This window comes from Asterias rubens, chromosome 7, assembly GCF_902459465.1.
Source record: "Asterias rubens chromosome 7, eAstRub1.3, whole genome shotgun sequence".
In the NCBI taxonomy this organism is placed as follows: domain Eukaryota; kingdom Metazoa; phylum Echinodermata; class Asteroidea; order Forcipulatida; family Asteriidae; genus Asterias; species Asterias rubens.
This window is the reverse complement of record NC_047068.1, coordinates 16860379-16884077: the sequence shown is the minus strand read 5'-3', so window position 1 is coordinate 16884077 and position 23699 is coordinate 16860379. Positions and strand designations below refer to the sequence as shown.

The 23699-nt window shown below is 38.0% G+C and overlaps 1 protein-coding gene across 1 annotated transcript in view; it reads right to left on the bottom strand.

The window, feature by feature from the left end:
* The window catches only part of LOC117292694 (rhomboid-related protein 3-like), a 30575-nt gene extending 7541 nt beyond the window's left edge, over positions 1–23034 (bottom strand). Inside the window, exons 1-6 of the mRNA XM_033774833.1 lie at positions 22900–23034; positions 19078–19235; positions 17838–18043; positions 10403–10426; positions 4996–5160; positions 3264–3494 (exon numbers count right to left, since the gene is read on the bottom strand). Of these exons, the coding sequence (XP_033630724.1) occupies positions 3264–3494; positions 4996–5160; positions 10403–10426; positions 17838–18041 (624 nt within the window). The 5' untranslated portion in view covers positions 18042–18043; positions 19078–19235; positions 22900–23034. The remainder of the gene's footprint in view (positions 1–3263; positions 3495–4995; positions 5161–10402; positions 10427–17837; positions 18044–19077; positions 19236–22899) is intronic.
* Between the last annotated feature and the right edge of the window lie 665 nt (positions 23035–23699).

Genomic DNA, 23699 nt, shown 5'->3' with positions numbered 1-23699 from the left:
TTCGTAAGAAAACATTAGATGTACTGTACATACAGAATTGCTTTAGTGACTAGCTCAGTTGTATTAAGTAACTGCTTGCTTTTGAATAAAAACACAATTTCGAATTTGAGCTGTTTTTGGCACAAGCAGAGAAAAGATTCACATCATTTGTCTTATGGATATGATACTCAACAGAGTTAAAAGATACTTCATGCTACATGTTTTATTCAAAAACACAAGATCGCCAGACTTGTATGACCCGCCCATTGCTAAAATCACTGGCCTCGGGCATATGAAAAATGTCAAGCCCTGAACTTATCTAGTACACACATAAAATATTCATTTGCCAAATATTTGTGAAATGTTTTTATAAAGTGTGGCCCCCCCCCTCCCAAATGAATCTGCTCCCAATTGATTTTTGCTGACATGGAATGACCCCCAAATGGTCTGTGTCTACTGGATCGTTATTGCTGCTGGTGTCAACAAATTACACACAGCTTCCTAGCAGCAAAATCTCTGGGCAGAAAATGTTGTTTGCTTTAATCATCCTTGATAGCATTTAGTCATTAACAAGGACAACATAATCTTGACTGTGCAAACATGGAATAATTTCAGTTTGCCTTGGATCCGGTTGATTGAATTCCCGCGAGGGGTGAACGCATAACACCTCGGCCTCACACCGAGACGCACAACAAAAAGCTCAAATAGAGTACGTTGAGAGAATTCAAAGTGTGTAAGTGTAATATGTAGCGACCCGTACGTAAGAAAATCATCTCACTCTTTTGTAGTGTTTTATTTTTAGAAGCTAAGACAAGTGTTACCCTTTGAAGAGACTCTTTCAAGATCAAAAAACTTAAATTACAAAAGCTTTGAACTCTTGAAAACTAGGTGAGTGGGTAAATATCTTCAACCATTATGCTCCCTGACTAAGACAGACATTGGGTGTAATAAATACTTCAAATGCATGAAAAAAGTCTTTGCCTTTTCCATTTAAACAAAATTGCCAATGAAAGAAAGCAATTCAAGGAAACCAATGCAATGACATGGAGGCAATCACCTTTGTTGCCTCCGTGAAGTATCAGGCCTGCAACAAAGTAAAGTTCCTTGTTTTTCTGTACACAATTTTGTGTGTGTGGAGGAATAGTGTCATTCTCAGTGCACTGACAAAGACTCCCTGTGGATTTGCAACGTCTTGCATATCACACCTGACGGTGCGAGCTTGTATCGTAATGTGTCAGTTTTACCTCACTATCTCACACATTGCTTCATGATGCAAAAGTTAACGGGGGGGGGGGGGGGGGGGGGGGCGATCATGATCTAACAGAAAGTAAGAATGAAAAGAACCAGGCCTGAAATTACCCTCCTTTGCCCTAGTCTTGGCCTTGCTGCCCAGTGCCCAACAGCGAATCGAGATTAAAAAGAACCAGGCCTGAAATTACCCTTGCCCTTGTGTTGGCCTTGCTGCCCTTTCAAAAGTTCACATTGATTTTGGGATCATGCTCTCACAACGATGTAAGAATTAAAAAGAACCAGGCTTGAAATTCCAGGGCCCAGTTTAACAGAACTGCTTTTAAAAGCACAAAAAGTAGCTAGGCACAACAAAATGACGCTTACTAGAAAAAGGTTACCAGCCAAACTACAATGTCGTCGCATACAAGTTGTGACTGGTACCATGCTCATTTCTGCCAACTAGACAATTGTTTGCAATATTTTCTGCTTGAGCAGCACTCCAGAAACAGTGTTCGAGCAGCAGGCATGCACAGGTGCCTTTGGCACATTTGACCCGTGACCATGGAGCACACAGCCAGAGATCAAAAGTGTCTGATTTTTCTGGAGGGAGGAAAACCAAGGAGGGGGGGGGGGGGAGCACAGAAAAAAACCCTTGTGGCATAGTATTGAATGAGGGATGTAAAGTAATGTACATGAACATGCTTATTTGGATTGCAGCAAACGGAACCAGCATTGGCAATTTGGGGGTATCTTTTTAGTTTTGATAATGAATCGTTTAAGTGCTTCTTCTTTAGATTTGAGATAGTGAGCAATAAGACTGATCTCTGAAACATGGAAATTTGGGCCCAATTTCATAGAGCTGCTTATAAGCACAGAGAGCTGCTTTACAACACAAAAAGTAGCTAAGCACAACAAAATTATGCTTACCACAATAAGGTTACCAGCCAAAATACCATCTCACAAGTACAGTCTGTGGCTGGTATACTGCTTAATGTTGCTAAGCAGAACATTTTTAAGCAGTATTAACAGCTCAAGCAGCTCTATGAAATTGGGCCCTGTAGGGATCTTCTACAGTCTCAGCGACCCATTAAAAAAAAATTATTGGACATTTGACATTAACACAACTGTGCACTCAAGGGGGAAAAGGTTACTCAAAGGAGAGAGGAGGCAGAGGTGACGTAACCAGACATTTTCAGGAACTCCAGCCCCCTGCCCCCCCCCCCCCCCCCCCCTGTTGGAAAACCCCGAAAACTGCAGATATTTTCTGGGTGCACCACTGAACAACATGGCATAACTGTGACTGGCAGAAAGGAACTATGCTCAGTCCATAGAGAAAGGAATGCCAAGGAGTGATAATGAGGTGACAAACGTAGGACATACATAATTTTCTACTATTAATTCATTTCAAGCACACACAAAACTGCTCGCTTGCTGAGGTACATACTACATGCATTGGGTATTCTGTTCCTACTTAATTGCATGTGGAATAATTCTCCGGTGTTTTCCTACTACATGTACATCATCTACAAAGCCTTCCTTGTCTTCTCTCCATGAGGCTCATGGCTATAAAGATTACATCTAAGATCGTTTTTCTGAGAATCCTCTGCCTCATAACCAGACTGAATGGGAGACTTTCTGGGACGATAGAGGGCAGCAGACTTACCGGGTAAATCCATTGTTCTCAGAATTATGCGCATGTTCAGAACTACGTAAACAATGGAAATTTACCCGGTATGTCTGCTGCCGCCTAGCGTTGGAAAGTCTCCTATTACCCTCGTTCCAATCCCATCCGAGGGACTACATGTATTTAGATTCGGTATTTAGTCTCTACAGGCGTATACAAGCTTGTGTGCATGTGTGTGCAATAGAAATCAAACCAGGAACGCTGTGGCCTGCGCTACATCATGGCACTTTCATAGCAACAAATGGGTTATTCGATACAGTCTGTAGTAATTAAGATCGCTTTTCTGAGAATCTTTGGCTTCACAACCAGAATTCATGAAAAAAAAAAAAATAATAGTAATAAAAAATGAGACAAATCTATTTTTCCTCACCTCAACGCAGCTGATTGACAGCATGACCAGCGGGGGAAGACACCAAAGGAAGTTACTGCGGAAGTTTCTCCTGTCCTCTTCATTGGTCAGGACCTCATCTGCTACGAATGTGAGGAGTCGTTCCCTGTACGGAGGGGAGGGCGTGGTCAGCTGAAGGGTACTCTCAGCGCTGTAGTTCTCCCCGTGAGTTCGGATGGCTATGGAGAAACTCAGGGTTCGTTTGTCGCTCATCTGTTAAAAATAATGATAATAATAATAACAAACAATAATATTTATAAAGCGCCTTTTACAAAAGTTACAAAGGGCAGGTCATTATCCATGAATAAACACAAAACAAATAAAAATTTGCTAAGCATATATAAGCAAATGAGTTATTATAACACTCATTTGCTTATTTCTTAGCAATATGTATGTTAAATGTGTGACCCAATGGAATGTGAAGTATTGAACTCAAAATCAATATTTGATCATAATTCCTTTCTTTTCAAGATATGACACAGTAAGGTAATGTTAATTTAAAAGACAAAAAACCACCGGATTTGTCTTGTTATTAACTTGAGACCTTTTAAAAGGGTAACATTACATTGTACATGTTTAACAACATCAATAAAAAGAATACACTGTACCACAAATTTGTTTTTCACGTCTTTCTGAAACTTGATCTCATCTGTTATTAAGAGTTGCAGAACCAAAGTACAAGACACTTGTCGGCAGTCAGCAAACAAGAAAGTTCACCATAATAAGGGCGTTGACTTTGGGTTAAATGAGTCCAGTAGATAAAGAGGAATTACATTTCAGACTGTCGGTGATCCTCTCTGATCATGATGCATGTATAGAGGGATGTATCTGATGGTACACACTACACAGTCAGAAGGAACTGATGGTAAGCTCATTAATACACCATCTGCACAGTGCATAAACCTTACAGGCTTTAAAGGCACTGGACGTGTTTGGTTATTGGCAAAGACCAGTAATCTCACTTGGTGTATCCATGGAGGAAGGATGGTGTAACCCCCATATGATAGAATAACAATTGGTCATCGAATTTGCAAGAATGAATGAAATAACATGCATACAATAATTACAATTCTGTGAAAATTTGAACTCAATTGGTCATTTAATTGCAAGAGAACGATGAAAGAAAAAACACCCTTTGTTGCTTTTATTTAATGCACTTTTTAGATGCATAATAAAAGGCCTGAGCTGAAGTCTTTTAATATTAATTGTGTGAAAAATTACCTCTTTCTCAAAAACTATGTTACTTTAGAGAGAGCCATTTCTCACAATGTTTTATACTATCAACAGCTCTCCATTGCTGGTTACTAAGTAAGTTTTTATGCTATCAAATGTTTTGAGTAATTACCAAACATGTCCAGTGCCTTTAAAGCCTGTAAGGTCTATGCACTGTGCTGATTGCTCCCTCTGAAGTATTGAGTAAGAAGTAATTTTCCACTAAAATATTTAAAATTGATTTCGAGATCCCAGAATTAGATTTGAATGTCCTGAAATCAAAGCTCACAGCTTCGTGTGACAAGGGTATTTTTTCTTCCATTACTATCTCGCAACTTCGACAACCAATTGAGCTAAAATTTTCACAGGTTTGTTATTTTGTGCATATGTTGAGATACACCAAATGAGAAGACTGGTCTTCGATAATTACCAATACTGTCCAGTGTCTTTAACTATTATTACTATTGTTACTTGACTGAGTGAAACAACATTAATGACTTACAATATTGACAAACTCTTGGTAGCTTAGTCTTCCACATGTGTTATCCTCAATAGTGGCTTCCAGTACTTCCAGCTTGTGTGGATCTAACTCATCCTTCAATCCATGCTTGTAAAGGATCACTTGGAAAGCTTCCATGCTGATGTTACCCTTCCCTTCGACATCAAACTATAAGAAGATAAATTAAAGACAATATAAATGAACACAGCAATTATTGGTTGTTCAATATCGATCAATTTAAGGTTCAGGTATAATGAGTTAAACGATGGATGTGGTAAATGAATCTACACGGGGTACACAGTCAACCCTCCTACTTCTGACCAATCAATACCACCCATCATGCTATTGAATGACAGATAAACTATGCCTGCATTGTCACATGTGGTAAAGGCATAAGAAGATCCACATGTATACACACAGCCAACCCTCCTACTGTCAGTCCATTTGATATAGTGCACTGTTTGTAAACGCCAGCCTGTAAATATGACATCAAGTAGAGAACACTAAACTAGACCCTCCATGGCCTCTATAGTTGTCCCTTGTGTTGGCCTTGGTGCCACTAAAAACTTTCCCATAGACTTTAAAACTTTGCAATGGAAGTGCCCTTTGCCAAATTAAAAACGGCCTTGCCCTCTGAAAAATATGAAATTTCAGGCCAGGAATTTAGCTGAACAATGTGGTTCACCCTCCTACAATGTACATCATTTAGTATCGACTGATCCCTTCTGCACCAACCCAGCCTGTAATATAATTTAGGAACCCATGTGGTAAATTCATATCCAAAGCAATCAACCAACCTTCCAAAACTGACAAATCATTCAGTAAAATCATTCCTGTAGGTGCTCTTGTATGCAAGCTAACAAAATAGCATCGCAAGGTCATTGCATCAATGCAGTTATCATTAGTTCCAGTTTGTGCACATTTGCACATTAATTAAAAGAATGTGAGGTCCCATGTCAAGTAAGATATTTCTCAGGAACAATTAATAGGATTAAAAGTGAAGACAATCGAAGCAACACTTCAACTTGACTGCAACATTGAACAAATATAATTATTGAGATGATTTATGAATACAAAATGAACGACATTCCAGTCTTGTAAAACATGTCATCTAGCCTTTCCTAAGCGCTCGCAAAACTTTTGTAATAGAACTTGATGATTAAAACTTTCATCAGTTAACATACACTAAGAAACTTATTCATTAAGCTGTGCACGAATGTACCGTTACATGTATTAAATCATCAGCATGTACAACATTCAATAAGAGGAATCTAATTGGGATTCATGATCTCTCTTTGAGAAAGTGACAAAGTAAATAATTAAACATACAAATGAATACTCAATAGAAAATAATGAAAGATGGATTTGTTAGGTGGACAAGACGGACCTGAGTTGAGTTTCAAATATACAAAAAAGTATATTTTATAGAGGAAAAACAGAAGAAAAGATAAGAGGTGTTGTACAAAATCTGAGGGTGACTCAGGTGTGCGCACAGGAAGTCAGTATGTAAATTATTCACATGAACAAATTTGTATGCCAATAATGTCATGAGACCAAAGACAAATCAAAACTTTAGTAATATGAAACTTTTATTGATAAGATGAAAAAGGGCTATATACACATTCGAATTAGAGCTATCATTTTGTGCTGAATTTATACATGGCCCACATAATCTTTTTACCTTCTGTTTTTCAAAATAAGACTTTGGTGTTAAGAAAAACTCGCTGTTTTTCATACAACATGGTGTACACAATTGTTATGAATGTTTCTCAGCCCTAGGTAGGCCCTCTATGCTTCGTTTTTGAAAGGGCAAGGGCACCAAGGCATTTTCCCCTTGGTATAGGGCACCCTATGAGGAAATTGTAAATTTCTACCGGAGCATTTCAAGGGCACCAAGGCAATAATCAGGGGGCATGGAGGCAATCACCTTTGTTCATGTTGTTGCCTACGTGGCCTGATAAAGGGAATCTGATAGCAAATCTGTGACCAAGATGCATGTATACACTGTAGTCCACACAAATGGCTAACTTCTGTTTTTGCTCCATTCATCACGTGATCCAGTGTACAACTTCCATGTTCTTCATATGATTAGACTCTGATTATGGATGGATGCCACATAAGCGTTCAATACAAACATTTCTCAGGTACAAATCCCGTAATTAATGTATCCTTCTGTTTCTAGCCTTTTTGAGATATGGCGGACACTAAAGAGAAGAAAACTGTTTGGTTTGGGTGTATACAAACAAAGTTACCCAAATCAAAAAGTGTGATCGTGTTGTTTCCACCATTATCACAAAATGGATTTTGCATACCCCCCCCCCATTTCCCCAACCCAAAGTGATCTTGTGGATAGTAGGCTACAGACTTCATAGTGATAGATTAACCATCAGCGGAGAGTCATCAATCATGAGTCAGGCTACACCACCCGTCTAGCTTTCCACACTAGCACCTTAGCTGATGAAGTTTGGTAACCCAATCGTGTCTTCCTCCGTCTGACCCACATCTTGAAACAGTATACAGTTCTTAAAAAAGAATGAAGGGGGAGGGGAGTGGGCGGGGGGGGGGGGGCTTGCATCCACCCAACAGAAATCTTGTATGGAGGTTTTTTGGCGACCTTGAGTTTGCAGTTGGGCATGTGGAGGTGTGGTGGTGATTTAATGAATCCAGTGAGCGGTTCATCAAAGATCCATGCATATTTAATGATGCAGAAACTTTAGCGGAATTCAGCTTAGCTGACTCACAGTTGAGAGGATTTTGAAAAGTACATGCTTAAGCGTGCAGATGAAAAGGGTTTTGGGATTAGCGCAATCATTTTGTCTTTTCACTGCAAATCTTTTATGGCAAGTCTTTAAGGAAGCTGTAAAGTTTAGCACTGAATGTTTTGACATTTTAATAATTCATTGTGCACATCCTGTACATATAAACAAACTTTGGAAATTGGCATTTGTTGTTATTGTCATCATCTCCTTGATGAGCACTAAGAACTAAACAGGGTGATGAACAGTACATACTACAATGTCCCGCTTCCCCCTGAAAAAGTGGAATTATACAGTCATACTTTGATTTACTGCTTACTTAATTATGCGGTCGAAGGTATTAATCAAATTTCTAGAAATAACGAACTGTTCGCAGTTGACCCCTTGCAACAGTGGTCAAAGAAAAAGCTTATAAATAACACAAAATTTACACATTGTGTTGCTTTTGTACAGCAAAATCTTCACAGTAAGGTGGCAAAGATTGAGCGTGAGGTTGGCACTGGATGGAGTGAGGTGATGGGCCACCTCACGCTCGAATGAGCAGGGAGTCGCTGCACAGTGTGCCACCAAAACAAACAGTCAATATCCTGCAAGACTTACATGTACATGTATAAAGTTTGAAGTAGTTGAACACAAAACTGCAAATACTTGTTTATCTTTTTTAGGAGCTTGATTTGATGGAAGTTTTTCCTTTGAGCATTTGAGTGACACTTTAATAAGATCGTTTATAAGGCTTAGAAATATCTCTTGGCATTCTCTGGGCACAAGGTAAAGTTTGGGGGTTGAACACAAAACTTTCATTTACAGTATAATTATGCAAAGTTAATTTATCTTAGAAGTTTGGTTTGAGTGGAAGTTTTGTCTTTGAACATTTAAGAGAAAAGGACATTTAAATGTAAGGGTTAGCCTTAAATTCCAGGCTTGGAATCACATCACACAGGTTACTGAGGCCATGACCTGATCCATTGCTCTTGGTACCCCTTCAAAAGTTGCAAATTGACTTTAAGATTATACAATGGAAGGGCACTTTTCAAGATGAAAAAGGCCTTGCCCTTTCAAAGATAAAAATCCAGGCCTGAAATTCTCTTGGCACAATGTTGCCGCACTATATTGGAATCCTCAGTGAACTGAGGTGGTCAATAGAATAATTTGCAGAGCTCGTTGTCCACGTGGCATTTTGACAGATGAAATATTGATGGAAATCATAACAAAAAACACAATCTCTACAAGAGCGTCATTTACATGCAGTGAGGTTTAAAAATATTTAAAAACATTGTATCAAAGTCGATATTGAAGTTTTTAAATAAGACTGCTGCACACTACACCAAAAGAGGCAAAACTCAACATGATGGCATGACCAGAATAGATTGACTGCCTATGGGGAAGAAATATGGAAATTGTTTTGAACTTTGGACGTTTCATGATGCCACGGGCAAGACTTTAACACGTTCTTAATGTCAACTAGTCCATTTAACCTTTGCCAGTCATCTAGTATTTAGGGAGAGACACTTCAAGAGAAAAAATGTCTATCTTAGATGACCTTTTTGAGATCAAGTTCTTACCCAAGAGGTGCTTTTTGATTGTGTTGTTGAAGCCCGATTACAAAACAATAACAACTTAAAATGTAGTTAAATAGGTAAAGATCCTTTCAAAAATAGTAAAATAGTTTAATAATAAGCAATAATAGATAAGATGAAAAGGTGTCTTGCTAAAAGACAGAGTGTCAAGACCGTATCTAGACTGCCACTCTGCTGATCCGAAACTTGAGTCTCGTGTGACTGACCCCCCAGCCATGATACACCACAAATTTTACTTAAAAATTTGAGTAAAGGACGAACAAACATACATGTAAACGAAACAGCTGTACACTTCGCTTCTGAAAGACAAGGTAACTTAGCTAATTTTTGCCCTATGAGGAAATTGCAAATTTCTACTTTCTAACATTTCTAGGGCACCAAGGCAATTGAGGCTACCGTGAAGTATCAGGAGTATATCCTAAATGATTATTTTTTGTGCAATTAATAATATTCATAATCTGGGAAATCTAATTACCTGAACTGCAAACTGCTTTACCAATCAAAAGAACCTTCGGTATCAATGTAAAATATACATTAATGTTTGGTGTTCTTGATGTTTATCTTGATGTAAAATGCAGGTTTTTCAAACTGCCCAGATGTTCATCTCCCCAAATACAACAAATAAACAATCAGAAAAACAGTTTAGGCAGAGTCTCAGGCCTGAAACTTCAATGAGGGCAACGAAGGCAAATGCCTCCATTGCCTCATGTCATTGCCTTAGTGCCCTTGAAATGTTTCAATAAAATAGTACAGAGTCCTCATTTAATTGCCTTTACCAAGGAGAAAATGCCTTTATGCCCTTGCCCTTTCAAAAACAAAGCATCAGGCCTGAATTTTCACATATTGCTTATGATATTTTGGACGAAATTGAAATAAAAATATACAAAAATACAAAATTTAACAAAACATTTTGAAAACCGTGCTTGAAAATTCTTTTAGGTACTGTACATGTGCAATGAAGTACATGAATGTACCTCAACTAGACGAAAACCTTTTAAAGAAAACCAAGGAAGAAAAAAAGGAAAAAAAACAATTGAGGGATACAGTACTCCTAAAAGTTTTACAACTTATACTTACTTTCTCAAAGTAGGGTTTCCACTTCTGTAGTTCAGGTGCCATTTCAGCGTGCACAGAGTTAGGATTCAGCAAACACAAGTTGGCAGAGTCAGGCATCGTGACGGCGTGGTCGGCAACCGGGAGAAAAATGACCAAGGAAAAAAAAGCGTGAGGACTCCTGACTAGTAATTACAGTGAGGCCACTCAATGGGGAATTGCAGAACTCTCCAGTGAGTAGACAAGCTGCATCTCATTAACAAAGCAATCAATGGTTAATCATCAATGGCAAGACAACCCGCCAACTTCTCTCCTTTATAGCTTATTCTATCTTCCTTCCTAACCTAAACTAAAATGAGGGTCTATAACCCCACTCTTTGTCATGAAAACTCACAAATTATGGGTCTTTAATGAGAAAATGATTGTTGAAATTCCTGATTGTTGCATTTTGATGCACCCTGATTTATGCTGTGCCAGAATATACATTCTAATATTGATGGGTGTGTGGGGGCAGCGGAGTGCGACGGCATCAAAAACGATGACTCGCGGAGTCAAAGTGACAAAGTTTCATGTATTATCCAGCCGAGCCGCCGTGCATACTATGCATGATGAGACCGAATCTTTAAGTAGATTTATTTGCGCCTCGTGTCGATGCGGATATCATGATGGTGAATTATTGATGGGGTTCGACGGCGCAGGCATAATGCTTGGCGTGGTGGCGAAGGACAGGGTGTGACTATCAAGTATTATCAGAATCAAATTAAATCTGCCCCATGTTTGCTTCCTTTGTTTTTTTTTTACTTTCAGGTAGGTGTGTGTGTGTTGGGGAGGGGGAGGGTGCAGTGGAGTTGCAGTGTGGGTTGTGCATGATGACTCAAAGTAATAAACTTTGAAATAACACTGCAAGAAAGTGAAAAACTCAAAGATGGCAATACAATCTTGAAAGTGAATACAAACTTGCTAAAGAGTTTTCAAACTTTGTAGCACTTTGAAAGGGAAATTAATGGGAAATTATTTTCTTCATACAAAACAAGCGTATAGTAAATTGCTTTTTCAAAAATTAGAGTCTATCTGTAGATAATTAAGATATAGATCAAATGGTAAAGATCATTTTGGTTGCTGTATTCTGTTTTTAAACAAGCTTTTAAAAAAACCTGAAATCCTAACTATAATAATTGGCAAAGTTTTATTTGTTTAAGAAACATATTTCTTGCACATCTAGGTAGTTTTCTTACTGGTTCATTTGAGTAATTTTTCTTTTAATTATCTGCTTTTGAAGTGGTAAGGTTGGTGGAGCAGTTTCTTTGTTTACCTTCCTGCTCTACATGTAGTACAGGACCCTGGTTTGAATTCCACCAGAGCACTACATGTATATATGGATTGCATTTCCAGTCCTTGCACGAGTGCGTGGGTTTTCCCTCAAAAATGTCTCTGGGGTTTCCTCCCACATCTGAAACTAAAACTTGTCTTTTCTCTGTGGGAATACTTGGCTAAATAGTGATTACATTCGCTTTTCTGAGAATCCTTGGCTACACAACCAGAATTTATAAATAAAATTTGAAATCCTGCAGGAAAACAAATCCACAAGCTACTCGGCTGGGGATTTGAACACAAGACCCCTGCTATTCTAGACCAGGGCCCAATTTCACAGAGCTGCTTAAGCAGACAGTTGTCTGCTGAGCAGCAATGAACAGGATACCAGCCACAAATTGTACACATGACGTGGTATTTAAGCTGGTAACCTTATTCTGGTTAGCAACACTTTTGAATGCTTAGCTATTTTGTTGTTGCTTAAGCACCTCTATGAAACTGGGCCCATGACCACCAAGCTTGCCCAATGATGAGAGGTGAGCCTGAATTCTGTGATAGGTACCAAAAAAGTTTTCATAAATTAATGTTTGTTGTTGCCAACATTTTACCCCGCTACAATCTAAATGAAGAGATTGGATAAATTTGAAAGGGCAAGACTTTTTTGTACTTTCATAAAAGCATGTGACTCAAAGTAATAAACTTTGAAATAACACTGCAAGAAAGTGAAAAACTTTTCCTGTGAGGAAATTGTTAACTTTTACTGGAGCATTTCAAAGGCACCAAGGCAATGACCTGGGGGCATGGAGGCAATTGCTTTTCGTTGCCTCTGTGAAGTATCAGTTTCTACTGGAGCATTTCAAAGGCACCAAGGCAATGACCAGGGGGCATGGAGGCAAATGCCTTTGTTGCCTCTGTACAGTATCAGGCCTGAATTTGATTTACAAAAACATTGGATGAACACTTTTACAGTATCTTTGAGTGGAGTGTCATGACCCTGAAAAAAATTCCACAAGATAAGGGACACTTGTCCAAAGCTATACACCTCATCAGACTATTATAACAGCAATGATCCTTTACTACCATGCATCACTGAACACACCTCGTCCAGTCATTCCTTAAGTGGTTATCAAAATATCAAGTGTTTTCTTCTTCAATTTTTGTTGTTGGGATGACAGGTACCTGGTGTAGATGTGGCAAATTTTGCGATTAGGTCATCCTTTTCTAAGAACTACAGGGTGAAAAGTCATCCCAATTGAAATAAGAGCACTTATTACAGAATGTGAGATTTTGACTAGTCTTGGATCCAAGACCTTCACTAGTTTTTTGGTGATAGTGAGCAATATGCATACAGCAAATTGTTGAGTATAAACAATCAGGATTGTCTTGAATCAAGACTAGGGAATAACTAGGATGTCAAAACAATTCTCGGTCATCCCAATTGAAATCAGAGCAATTATTGTAGGATGTGAGATTTTGACTAGTCTTGGCTCCAAGACCTTCACTAGTTTTTTGGGTGATAGTGAGAAATAGGTCTACAGCAAATTGTGGAGTATTAACAATCAGGATTGTTTTGAATGAAGACTAGGGAATAACTAGGATGTCCAAACAAATTTCTCGTACGTGGCAGTATTTCAAGCAAAATCTTTTCTACAGGAAGATCTGCAGTAGTCCCAAATTGATGAAAAGTAATTGTTGATATTAACAATTAGCACTTATTTTTTCTTGCACTACAGGGCCCAATTTCATAAAGCCTGTAAGCACAAAAGCGTGATTAGCACAGAATAGTAGTGCTTAGCAGGAACAGGTTGGTGCCTCATTCAGTTTTTGCTGAGCAAAGAAACTTGTCCAGCAGTATTTTCTGCTTTTAAAACAAATTGTGTCAGCCCCTGTGGTAATAGCATCATACTTATAATGTATAAAATAGACCTGCAGACAACTACTTCATTCTTCAATTTAAGTAAGCAATTTGTCATCAGTGAAGAATCTTTTTTCTTCTCTATATTTTCAAAGTCATTTTGTTTCTCTTTAAGTATTTGATAGTTTCAAGGACATTGAGGCAAATGGGTGTGAAAGCAATTATCTCTTGCTTTACTTCAGTGAGAGTTGGTCAGGGCTTCAGTTAAGACACAGTGATTTAAAGGGATAAATAAGCAAGCCTTTATGCTTCGTTTTTTAAAAGGGCAAGGGCACCAAGACATTTTCTCCTTGTTTAAAAAGGGAACCATATGGGGAGGAAATAGTAACTTTCTACTGGAGCATTCCAAGGGCCCCAAGGCAATGGCTAAAGGCCTGGTCCCACAGGCCCCGATAACGAGAACGAAAACGAGAATGATAAAAATGCACGCCCTCGATTGGTTGAATGAGCAAGGGTGTATTTTGCGGGGAGCATTTCAACCAATCGAGGGCGTGCATTTTTATCGTTCTCGTTTTCGTTCTCGTTATCGGGGCCTGTGTGACCGGGCCTTAAGAGGCATGGACACTGATGGAGGCAATCACCTTGGTTGCCTCTGTGAAGTACAAGGCCTGAACTAATCTTGGGGTTTGTTCATTCCAGTTTTCACAAGAAATTCTATCAAATTATCCTCTGAAAATTTCATTTATATAATCTTAGAGGGCTTACAGTTTTACTTAGAAAAAATTGTGTGCCCTTTGTTTAAATATTTTGTATATTATGTACAATACAAGTATGCCTTCTCATTAAAGTTGGTTTATTTTATATCTTTGAATCAAGTTAAGAAACAACCAAGATAACCTTGGAGAGCTGTACTCTTTTTGAATGAATATTAGTAGCGCTTTGGTAAATTAAGTAAAATTATAACAATCTTTTATTTAACAGTATGAAAATTCCGGATCACTCAAAAAAATATTTTTTCTATGTATACCATGTACAGTGAATAATAAAATAATAACAAAACACAAAAATAATTGGAACCGTATTTGGTCATTAACACCAAAATCCAATTACATGTATGTGACCACAAATTGCCAAGTCTGGTACTCATCACTGTGGTTGTGATAGTTGTTGTGGCCTGCCTATTATAGAGTCAACTGTTCTAGTAAAATCACTAATTAAATTTCTGCTTGAATGACAACCACAATCCTGGGGCTTGGAAGCTTAGGATACAGTTATGTTGTGTTTACAAGGCTTTGACTAGAAAATAGAGAATTTATGGTCCTTTCTCTATGCTTTGACCCCAGCCGTGTCAAATAACACAACATATACACTGTACACTCATAGAGTGAGGGTTGCTCTATGGTAAGCTCTGTCAAATAAATTTACTTGTGCTGCTGGAATGACCGATAAAACAAAGCATTTCATTCAGATCGGAATGTTGCATTTGTTTTGCTTTAAGTTTATTAGATATTCATGGGACTTGATGTCGAATGATCCCTCCCTTTAGACTTGAGAGTAAGGAAAAGATATGCATGCTACAGTATATCATGTTTCATGTCATTACAGAAGAAGGTCGCTTTCATGCTAAGTTACTGTTAAGTATTTTATCGGGGTTGAACAAACGGTACCTTTTACAGGAGTGTTCCAGAAAAGATATTGGGTAAAAGGGGTAGATTATTTTAAGCTGTGACACTTGAAATTTGTACTCAGTTTGATTTGAATTATAGGCTAATGGACAAACAGTAAGTTAAAGTAACAAGTGTATTTAAGCCAACATTTTCTGCTTCATACATTGTAGCTCTTCTAAACTAAATAGAAGTACATTACAGTAAGAAGGAAAGTGGTAATGGCCATGGCTGTAAAAAATTACGTATTCCCTCGGAATAAAGGATCTTATCAATAAATTCATTCAGACAATTCTTCCCTGCTTGGAAAAAGAAAACTGTGGTCATCAATGAGTAATTTTGAGCGAGTATCATCACCTTGTGCTATTTCAAGCTGACATTTCTACCGACGACACCCCCTCATAATGGATAAATCAGCAAGAGACCATCAGTCATCCTGTTTGAATAATACCAGCATGTATAACTCATCCTGCGGTAAAGTAATGGGACTGAAAAGATCCTTAAACTTCCCATTCCCTCTGAAGGGCACCAAAACCAACTACCCCCGCCAGGCCTGTACTGTATGCTTTTCATTTTTGAAAGAGCATTATCTTCTTGGTATAGGGCACCCTATGTAAAATTCCACTGTCCGATTTCAAGGGCACCAATGCAATGACAAGGAGGCATGGAGGCAATTGCATTTTTTGCCTCCTCGAAGTAAACAGGCCTGCCCCGACCCCCTCCCCCAACCACCCCTCCCCCCCCCCCCCCAAAAAAAAAGGAGTCAGCACTTCAATATTTATAACACACTGTCACGAATGCTGCCCCATCAAATTACAGGTTTTGTCAAAGGATCTTCAATGGTGGGTCGCGTTACATACAAACAATATGTATTCCAGTGGTACGAATGTAGTAGAATAAAAGACAAGTTCTCAACAAAAGTACCCAGCAATTGTACAAATAAACACATGGTGGTACCACAAATCTATTGATACATGTACCTCACCATGCAATGCCTTAAATCAAATAAATCCTTAATGTTTTGCAAGCAAAGTATTCATTACTTTTTAGTTGCAGATGAAGGGGGTATGGATGGGGATATAGTTTTATGGCTCAGCAGCTGAACTAAGGAATTCTGCGATCAACACTCTCCTCTTACACTTTACAGGGCAAGTGTCAACAATTTCTGCGCTAGTAAAGCTGTGTCAAGCAACAAAGATTCTTTGCTACTACATGTACATGTATGTCAAATTACAGCAAAACAGAACAAAGCTGTGCAATTTGGCCCTATGAAGCTCCATGAAGATAGATTTGGGTGGGGTAATAAGAATGTACATTTATACAATGTACAGTAAGCATTATAAATGTTGATCTTAGTGACAAACATGCACTGTGTTGCCAAATGCATTAATATTGATTGAACAATGTTGGTGCTGTCCAATTCAGTGACACTCCAACACTGTTGACTTGATATTTACATTTAAAACTGTAAAACAATGTTTCCAAGTTTTATGGGTAGGGTCTACGTATGATATGTCTGGTATATGTTCGTAGTTTTGTCAGGTAAACAGAGGTACTGTAGTTGTTGTACATAAAGATGACCAGAAGAATCGGTTGACAAATGTGTCAGCAAATGGATTTTGAGGAGAGACTGTATGAAAGGATATTTTTTTCAGATCCTCTCTTTAGCGCACTTAGCTATGCCATACACAAGCACACCAATGACTAGGCTCTGAAAATTGCATTTAAAAACGATGAAAATCAATTGGGTATGACTAGTGGACCTTTTGTAATAATAGTTTCATAAACCACACGCAAGAAAGAACCTCGTTAGGAATAAGCCTGTATAATTTGTCACTTTCACTGCATTTTGGGTCTTGGTTATTATAGCAATACTGGAATGATTTTCTGAGGCTGCGTTATTCATTGGTTAATATAGTGTTGGGTGCGGAACAAGATAAGGACCTATGCGTTATCACCTTTTCACCAAGTGTACTTCAGTATTCTTTGAGCTCTTAGTCACTGCTGGGTAATCGTTGACATGCAACTGCTGTGCACTCTGGAAAATGTCCATACTTTTGATGGAGTGGTGCCCTCCCACCCCCCAAATAATATCATGGCACATTTCAATCAGCAACATAAGATCTTACTAAAAGCTATTAACAAGCCTGGCCTACTATGGACAACTTGTCTTAAACTTCTAAAGGCATTGGACACTATTGATAATTACTCAAAATAATTGTTAGCATAAAAACTCACTTGGTAACGAGTAATGGAGAGCTGTTGGTAGTATTAAACATTGTGCGAAACGGCTCCCTCTGAATTGATGAAGCATGTGAGAAAGAGGTAATTTCTTACTCAAATTATAAAAGGCTGCAGGCCCGAAGTCTTTTAAGCATCTGAAAGCACACAAATTTGAGCAACAATGGTGTTTTTTCTTTCACCATTCTCTTGCAACTTCGATGACCAACAGTTGAGTCAAAGTTTCCAAAGATTTGTTATTTGATGCAAACTGGTTCACACCAAGTGAAAATACTGGTCTTTGACAACTACATTGTACCAAATGTGTCCATTGCCTGTAAGTACTTAGTAAACATGTACTTGAGTTTCCCAGAGCCACGGCTCCAATGAAAGATTTTCTTTAACTTACATCTTCCGGGATTGTTGGCAGAGGTTGCAAAAGTTTTTGTTGCTCCGCTGGCAGAACTAGTAGTGGTACTACTAGGTCTTCTGGCAGTCTGGACGGACCTGCCACACAGTTCGTGGTACATTCTACCTTGGCTTCACCGTCAGAGATCTTCGGTTCTGGTTCCGAGTTGGAGCAGGGGCTATACAGATGAGTGACTTGCATCATGACTGGTCGTATATGGAACAAAACATTAAAGTCTTTACTTTACTGTCACAATCAAGACGATCAAGAGAGGTTTGCAACACCATGGTAAACAATCTCTCCAGAAGATACTGATCGAAACGTTGAGTCATTAACCACAATAGAGATATTCACATGGTGTTATCACAGACCTCTCTTGCAGTAGCTGCACTTCCACTATGGAAAGTTTCAAAACCTACTCAAGGCGATCACATTCTCATGTAAGAGGAATTTTAGGTACAATTTGAGGTTCGCATGGTGTTGGAAGTAAGACAAATATAAAAACAATTCCAAGTGAGAACCAAAAAAATATGAATGGCATCATTGTCAACTGAAAACTAAATATTTTTCTTTTGCGGAATTTTAAAAGGTGTTTTAGCAGGTGTTTTGGTCAGAAAACAAGACATTTTGTTTTTACTTTTTCAAATGTCCCTTGACATCCTAGTTTCAGCATAAAGATGAGTTTTGTTCTTGATAGCGATACCTGCTTGAAACTTTGTTGGACTTAGGGCAAGGCAATTTTACAGTGAAAGGCACCTCTATGAGGAAATATTTCAAGACAATGACTAGGGCGTAGTAGAGGGCAATTTGCCTCGCTATTACCTCTGTGAGGTACTGGGCATGCTGTAACAGGTCTAAAGCTCAGGCCTGATACTTCACAGAGGCAACAAAGGTAATTGCATGCCCCCTCCTGGTCATTGCCTTGGTGCCCTTGAAATGCCCTTTACCTCTGTGCCCATGCCCTTTAAAGAAAGAAGCTTACAAGTCTGTATAAAAGCTATAATCTCTGGAACTACATGTATTACAAAACTATTATGAGAGTTGAGAGCCAAACAAATTATGAAGCAGATGAAGTTAAATTATATTTTATAACAAAACTACATGTAAGTTATATGTGGCTCCAACTCAATACATGAATCAAGTTTCCTTTAGTTTGAAATAATGGCAATAAACAAAAATTAAGAATTTTAATTTTTTTAGTTTGCAATAATTCCCAACTGAATTTGAATTAAAGAATTACCTATTCATACAGGTACATCGCATTTGACTAAAATGCACGCCTCCTGTCTTTTTGTAGTCGTTGAAGATTCAATAGATCCGTCTCCAGCACAACAGCTGATGAGTTCCGCAATAGCATATGGCAGACAGACCAAGGCTGTAACCACTCACCACACGCATCTAGGTTGTGGAAACAAGAACAGATTTCAGTCACGCTGTATGCATCAGCTCTCAAAATAAGGCGACAAACTCAGCGGCAACAAAAAATACCTCAAACTGATGTCTCCTCCAGAAGTTTTTCCAACACCAAATCTTATTTCACGGAGGCGGAAAACAAAGAAAGAAAAATTGAGGGCGAGTAAATATGCAAGCATCCAGGCCTGGCTGGTATATTTCACAGAATCGTCCACGGGATAAAAAAGCCACGCATCCTGTCGGGATGAGTTGGAAGATGCTTGCCTGCCAATTCTTATACGGCTTACAAAACATCCACACTGTACCTGTGGCAATTTTCAGGGCAGCTTGCTTGTGAAACAGAGCGTATCGTTTGAGGGGCCTGTGAGATGCTTTCCAGTGATATTACTGCATTATGCTAACCGATCACTGTCTACTGCAATGATAATGTATTACACACCATTTTTCGTCAGAGCTCATCAAGCTTGGAAAAGCAATGAATATTTCAGAATATTTTCCTAAATAATTGACAGACAATTTTCCTCACTACAAATTACTAAGCACTACTTCTCATTATGTACTTAATCAAGGTTTTAGGTGGCAAACAGATTTTAAACGATGTTGTCAACCTAGACTTGTTAAAAAAGCAGCCAGCAAATTATAAAGAAACAATGTAAAATTTAATATCACAACAAATCAAATAATATTAATAAGGACATTTAAATGCGATTCTTTTCGAAACAAAAATGTGTGAATCTAATCACCTTGTGTCTAGCATGGTTAAGTAAAATTTGATATTAAAAAATATACTTAAACACATTTTTACCAATAAGAACCAAGAAAAAAAGTGCCACTTTGTTAGCCTTCTTACAACTAAACCATGACTTAAACACATTGTAGGCCTACATGTACATGCCTCGTTATCAGTTTACAAACACATTTGTCTGAGGCAATGTACTGAAAAGTGCCAAATGACCTGCACAGAAAAGCATTACAAGTATTGCAAACAAAATAAACAGCTTTGTGTACAACAAAAGCAATAGTAACAAAAGGAAGATGTACTCATTGTCTCCGTTTCCTTACAATGCTAAAACTTGGTGCCTAGTTCTTTCACAACAAAGAGAAAACAGAAAGTGAATTAGTTCACAGACAAAGGGAAAAAAGTTGGTGAATTCATTCACTAACAAGAGACGAATGTCAGTTACTTCTTTTGATTTCAAGTCATTGACTTCTTCAGTAAGGCCTTAGGGAAGGTTAAGATTTCTTTCAAACACAATGTGATGGAACTCAGCAGGCATGCTGTTTCATAGTGCATAGGCAGCGGCAAGGCAACATACTGAACCATGGAGGTAGACTGAACCAACAAGTCTGTTTCTGTTGTGGTTTATGCATTGACCCTGTCCATACTTAATAAAATGAAAGATTGATTAGGGTTCAAGTCTGACTTGAGAGACAAAGATTGTGTGTCATTATTTTCTACCTTCATGGTCATGAGTACTAGCTTGCTAGTTTCGGTTTCAGGTATTTCTTCACCAAATTTTTTATATTTAAAGCAATTATTTTGGAACAATTATTCAGGCCTGATACTTCATGGAAGCAACAAAGTTGATTGCCTCTGGTGCCCTTGATTGCCTTGGTGCCCTTGCCCAAGGCATCCAATTGCTTGGGTGCCACTTACCAAGGAGAAAATGCTTTGGTTCCCTTGCCCTTACAGAAATAGAGAAAACAGGCCTGAATATTAAAATCAATTATGAGAAAAGTAGGTAGGTGATGCAAATTAAAAACTTACTTTTTCTTCAAACAATCATCAATTACTTTGTCAACAAAATGAAGACAGAACATGAAGTGTATAAATATTATTAACATAGTAGTACAACAATGAAACTACCTGCACTTGTAAGGCAAGAATTGTTGAAGAATTTTCCTACATAAAGATCATTTGTTCAGAATGTCTGTTTTTAAAATTATTAGTTGGTGTAAATTTTTGCTGCATACATTTTTGTGTTTTCAGGCTGTAGCCTGTAGGCCTACATGTATATTGTTGTATGTTTTTGATATTAAGTATTGATAGTATAGTGATATACTTTTTAATGGAATTGTTATTGTAATTTGTGCCTTCGAAAATCCTCAGTTAAAGAGTCCCGCACAAGAAAAGTATTTCATTAAAAACTTAAAGGAACAAAAGTACATTGCATCGAGCAGAAAGCTACTTCAAACTAACCTGTTTACTCTTTGGTATTCAATCATGATGCATTATATAATTTATTTTACCATACCTTATTTTTACTAAGATAGTGGGATAACTTTCCGTGTGGCGCCACCACTTTTTCACTCATTTTTACAGAAAGGGATATCTCATTGAGGTAAATAAGATACTTTATATAACACCCAAGCAGATCCTTGCCATTTGATTGGAGGATTGTCCGTCACGTGATAGCAAATAAAAGTACCATTGCACGCTGAGTCACTCACCGTGCTTTTTCGTTCCATCCGAAAAGTACCATTGCACGCTGGCAGCGTGCAATGGTACTTTTCGGATGGAACGAAAAGCTGAGTAAAAACATCACTGCGTGCGCGTTGTCTTCGGTAATGCAGCAAGGCATATAAGTAAAATTACTAGCATTCGTCTTCTACAATTAAAAATTGGAGGCCTACGCTTTGTTTGTTTTGAAAGTTGTATCTTTCAATCAAAATGACAAAGTTCTACTTGGATGTTATATAAAACAAATAATGAATGTTTTTCATTCGTGCAATGGTGCGAATATGTTCATTCGTTGAAAGCTGGAATGTTCCATTCAACTCGGCTCCGCCTCGTTGAATAGAACATTCCATCTTTCAACTCATGAACATATTCGCACCATTGCACTCATAAACATTCATTATGTGTATAATATTATTTCATATCGCATGAAAAAGTGGTGGCGCCATACGGAAACTTTTCCAGATAGTGCGTCGTTTGTCGTGTGATGGTGCGACGACTATCACACGGTGTGCAGTACCCAGACGTCTTTTTACCCACCTCGAACCCAATCAGATGCGCATGTGTGTATCTGAACCGAGCGTACGAAAGTTACGTGTACGAAGATGATAAATAGTCTTGGGGTGTTATAAAACAAATATTGACTGCTTTAACTTGTGCTATGGTTAAAACTACGACTCCCTCGGTGATCACCAGACCGTTCCATTTTCCCTCGGCTGCGCCTCGGAAAAATAAAACGCTCCAGGGTGTCGTAGTTTTAACCATAGCACTCGAAGCAGTCAAAATTTGTATACCTCTTCCCTGGCCTCATCACTAAAAAAGTAAGGTTAATAGTAATACTTTCTTAATAATGTTAATAATTTTTTCGAGTAATTACCAATATAATGCCACTGCCTTTTAACGCAAGTAAAGTTATTTTTTAACTCCCTCTCATGTGGAACTTGGAAGGTGTTTTGTGTGGCAGATGAAAGAACGTATAATGGTGTAGTATAAGCAATGTAAACGTCTGCATCAATCACTCGTCATAAACCAGTGTAATTTTACAGTGCAATGGTCTACTCTTCTTACTCTTTTTACTTAGGTAGACTGTGTCAACCAAGTTCAAGTTGTATTCGGCGTTCACTGTGTGTGTGTGTGTGTGTGTTGTTATCAAATAATAAATTTTACATTAATATACGTTCACATACTTACATGTAAGTGTCCACAACTCCCTGTTCCTTTTTTAATGTATGAAAATGGTGTTCAAACGTGTTTGATTCGGAATCACTTTATTTGCAGTTATCTGACAAAAGTTTTACAGAAGAGAACTGCATGCAGCATGCGCATCATCACCTAGCCTCCATGTGTCGATTTATTATGTAGCCAACTTAACTAGCAGAGCAGACGATTAACTACAAATTTTGCAAAAAGAGTAGATCATACAGACGAGCACAGACTAGACATCAACTGCACGTTTTGCTAAGTACTTTACGCTTGGGAATGTTGTATTTTGTTAAAGGGGGTAATTTTTAGCACAATCTAAACTCGTTAAAACAGAAACATTATTTTATGTATTTCTAGACTAATGTAAGAAAATAGAGACATAAAATATAAAATTAATGAAAAATTCAAACTTTCCAAGTTGATTTTACAATTTCTAAATGTTTAAAACAAAATAAAAACAATGTTAACCTCTTCAAATGATTGGTATCTTCCAATATTTGCATAAAGAATTCCACACTTTGATGAACCGGATGTTGATAAATCACGGCACATTTGTCACTCCACGTGCAACAACTTCGCGAGGCTCAGTCAAAAACGCTGTCAAAATTCCTCTCCGATATAAAGGATATGAAGACGTAAGTGTTTATTTTGTAATGAAAATCATAGTCGACAATGTCCTGTGCTTATTATGTTTAAATGCCGTGAATTTCATTGTATGCAATGCAACTCAAACTTTATGCATTTTTTTTTTATTATGAAAACACACCTTACACACAGACACAAATCTC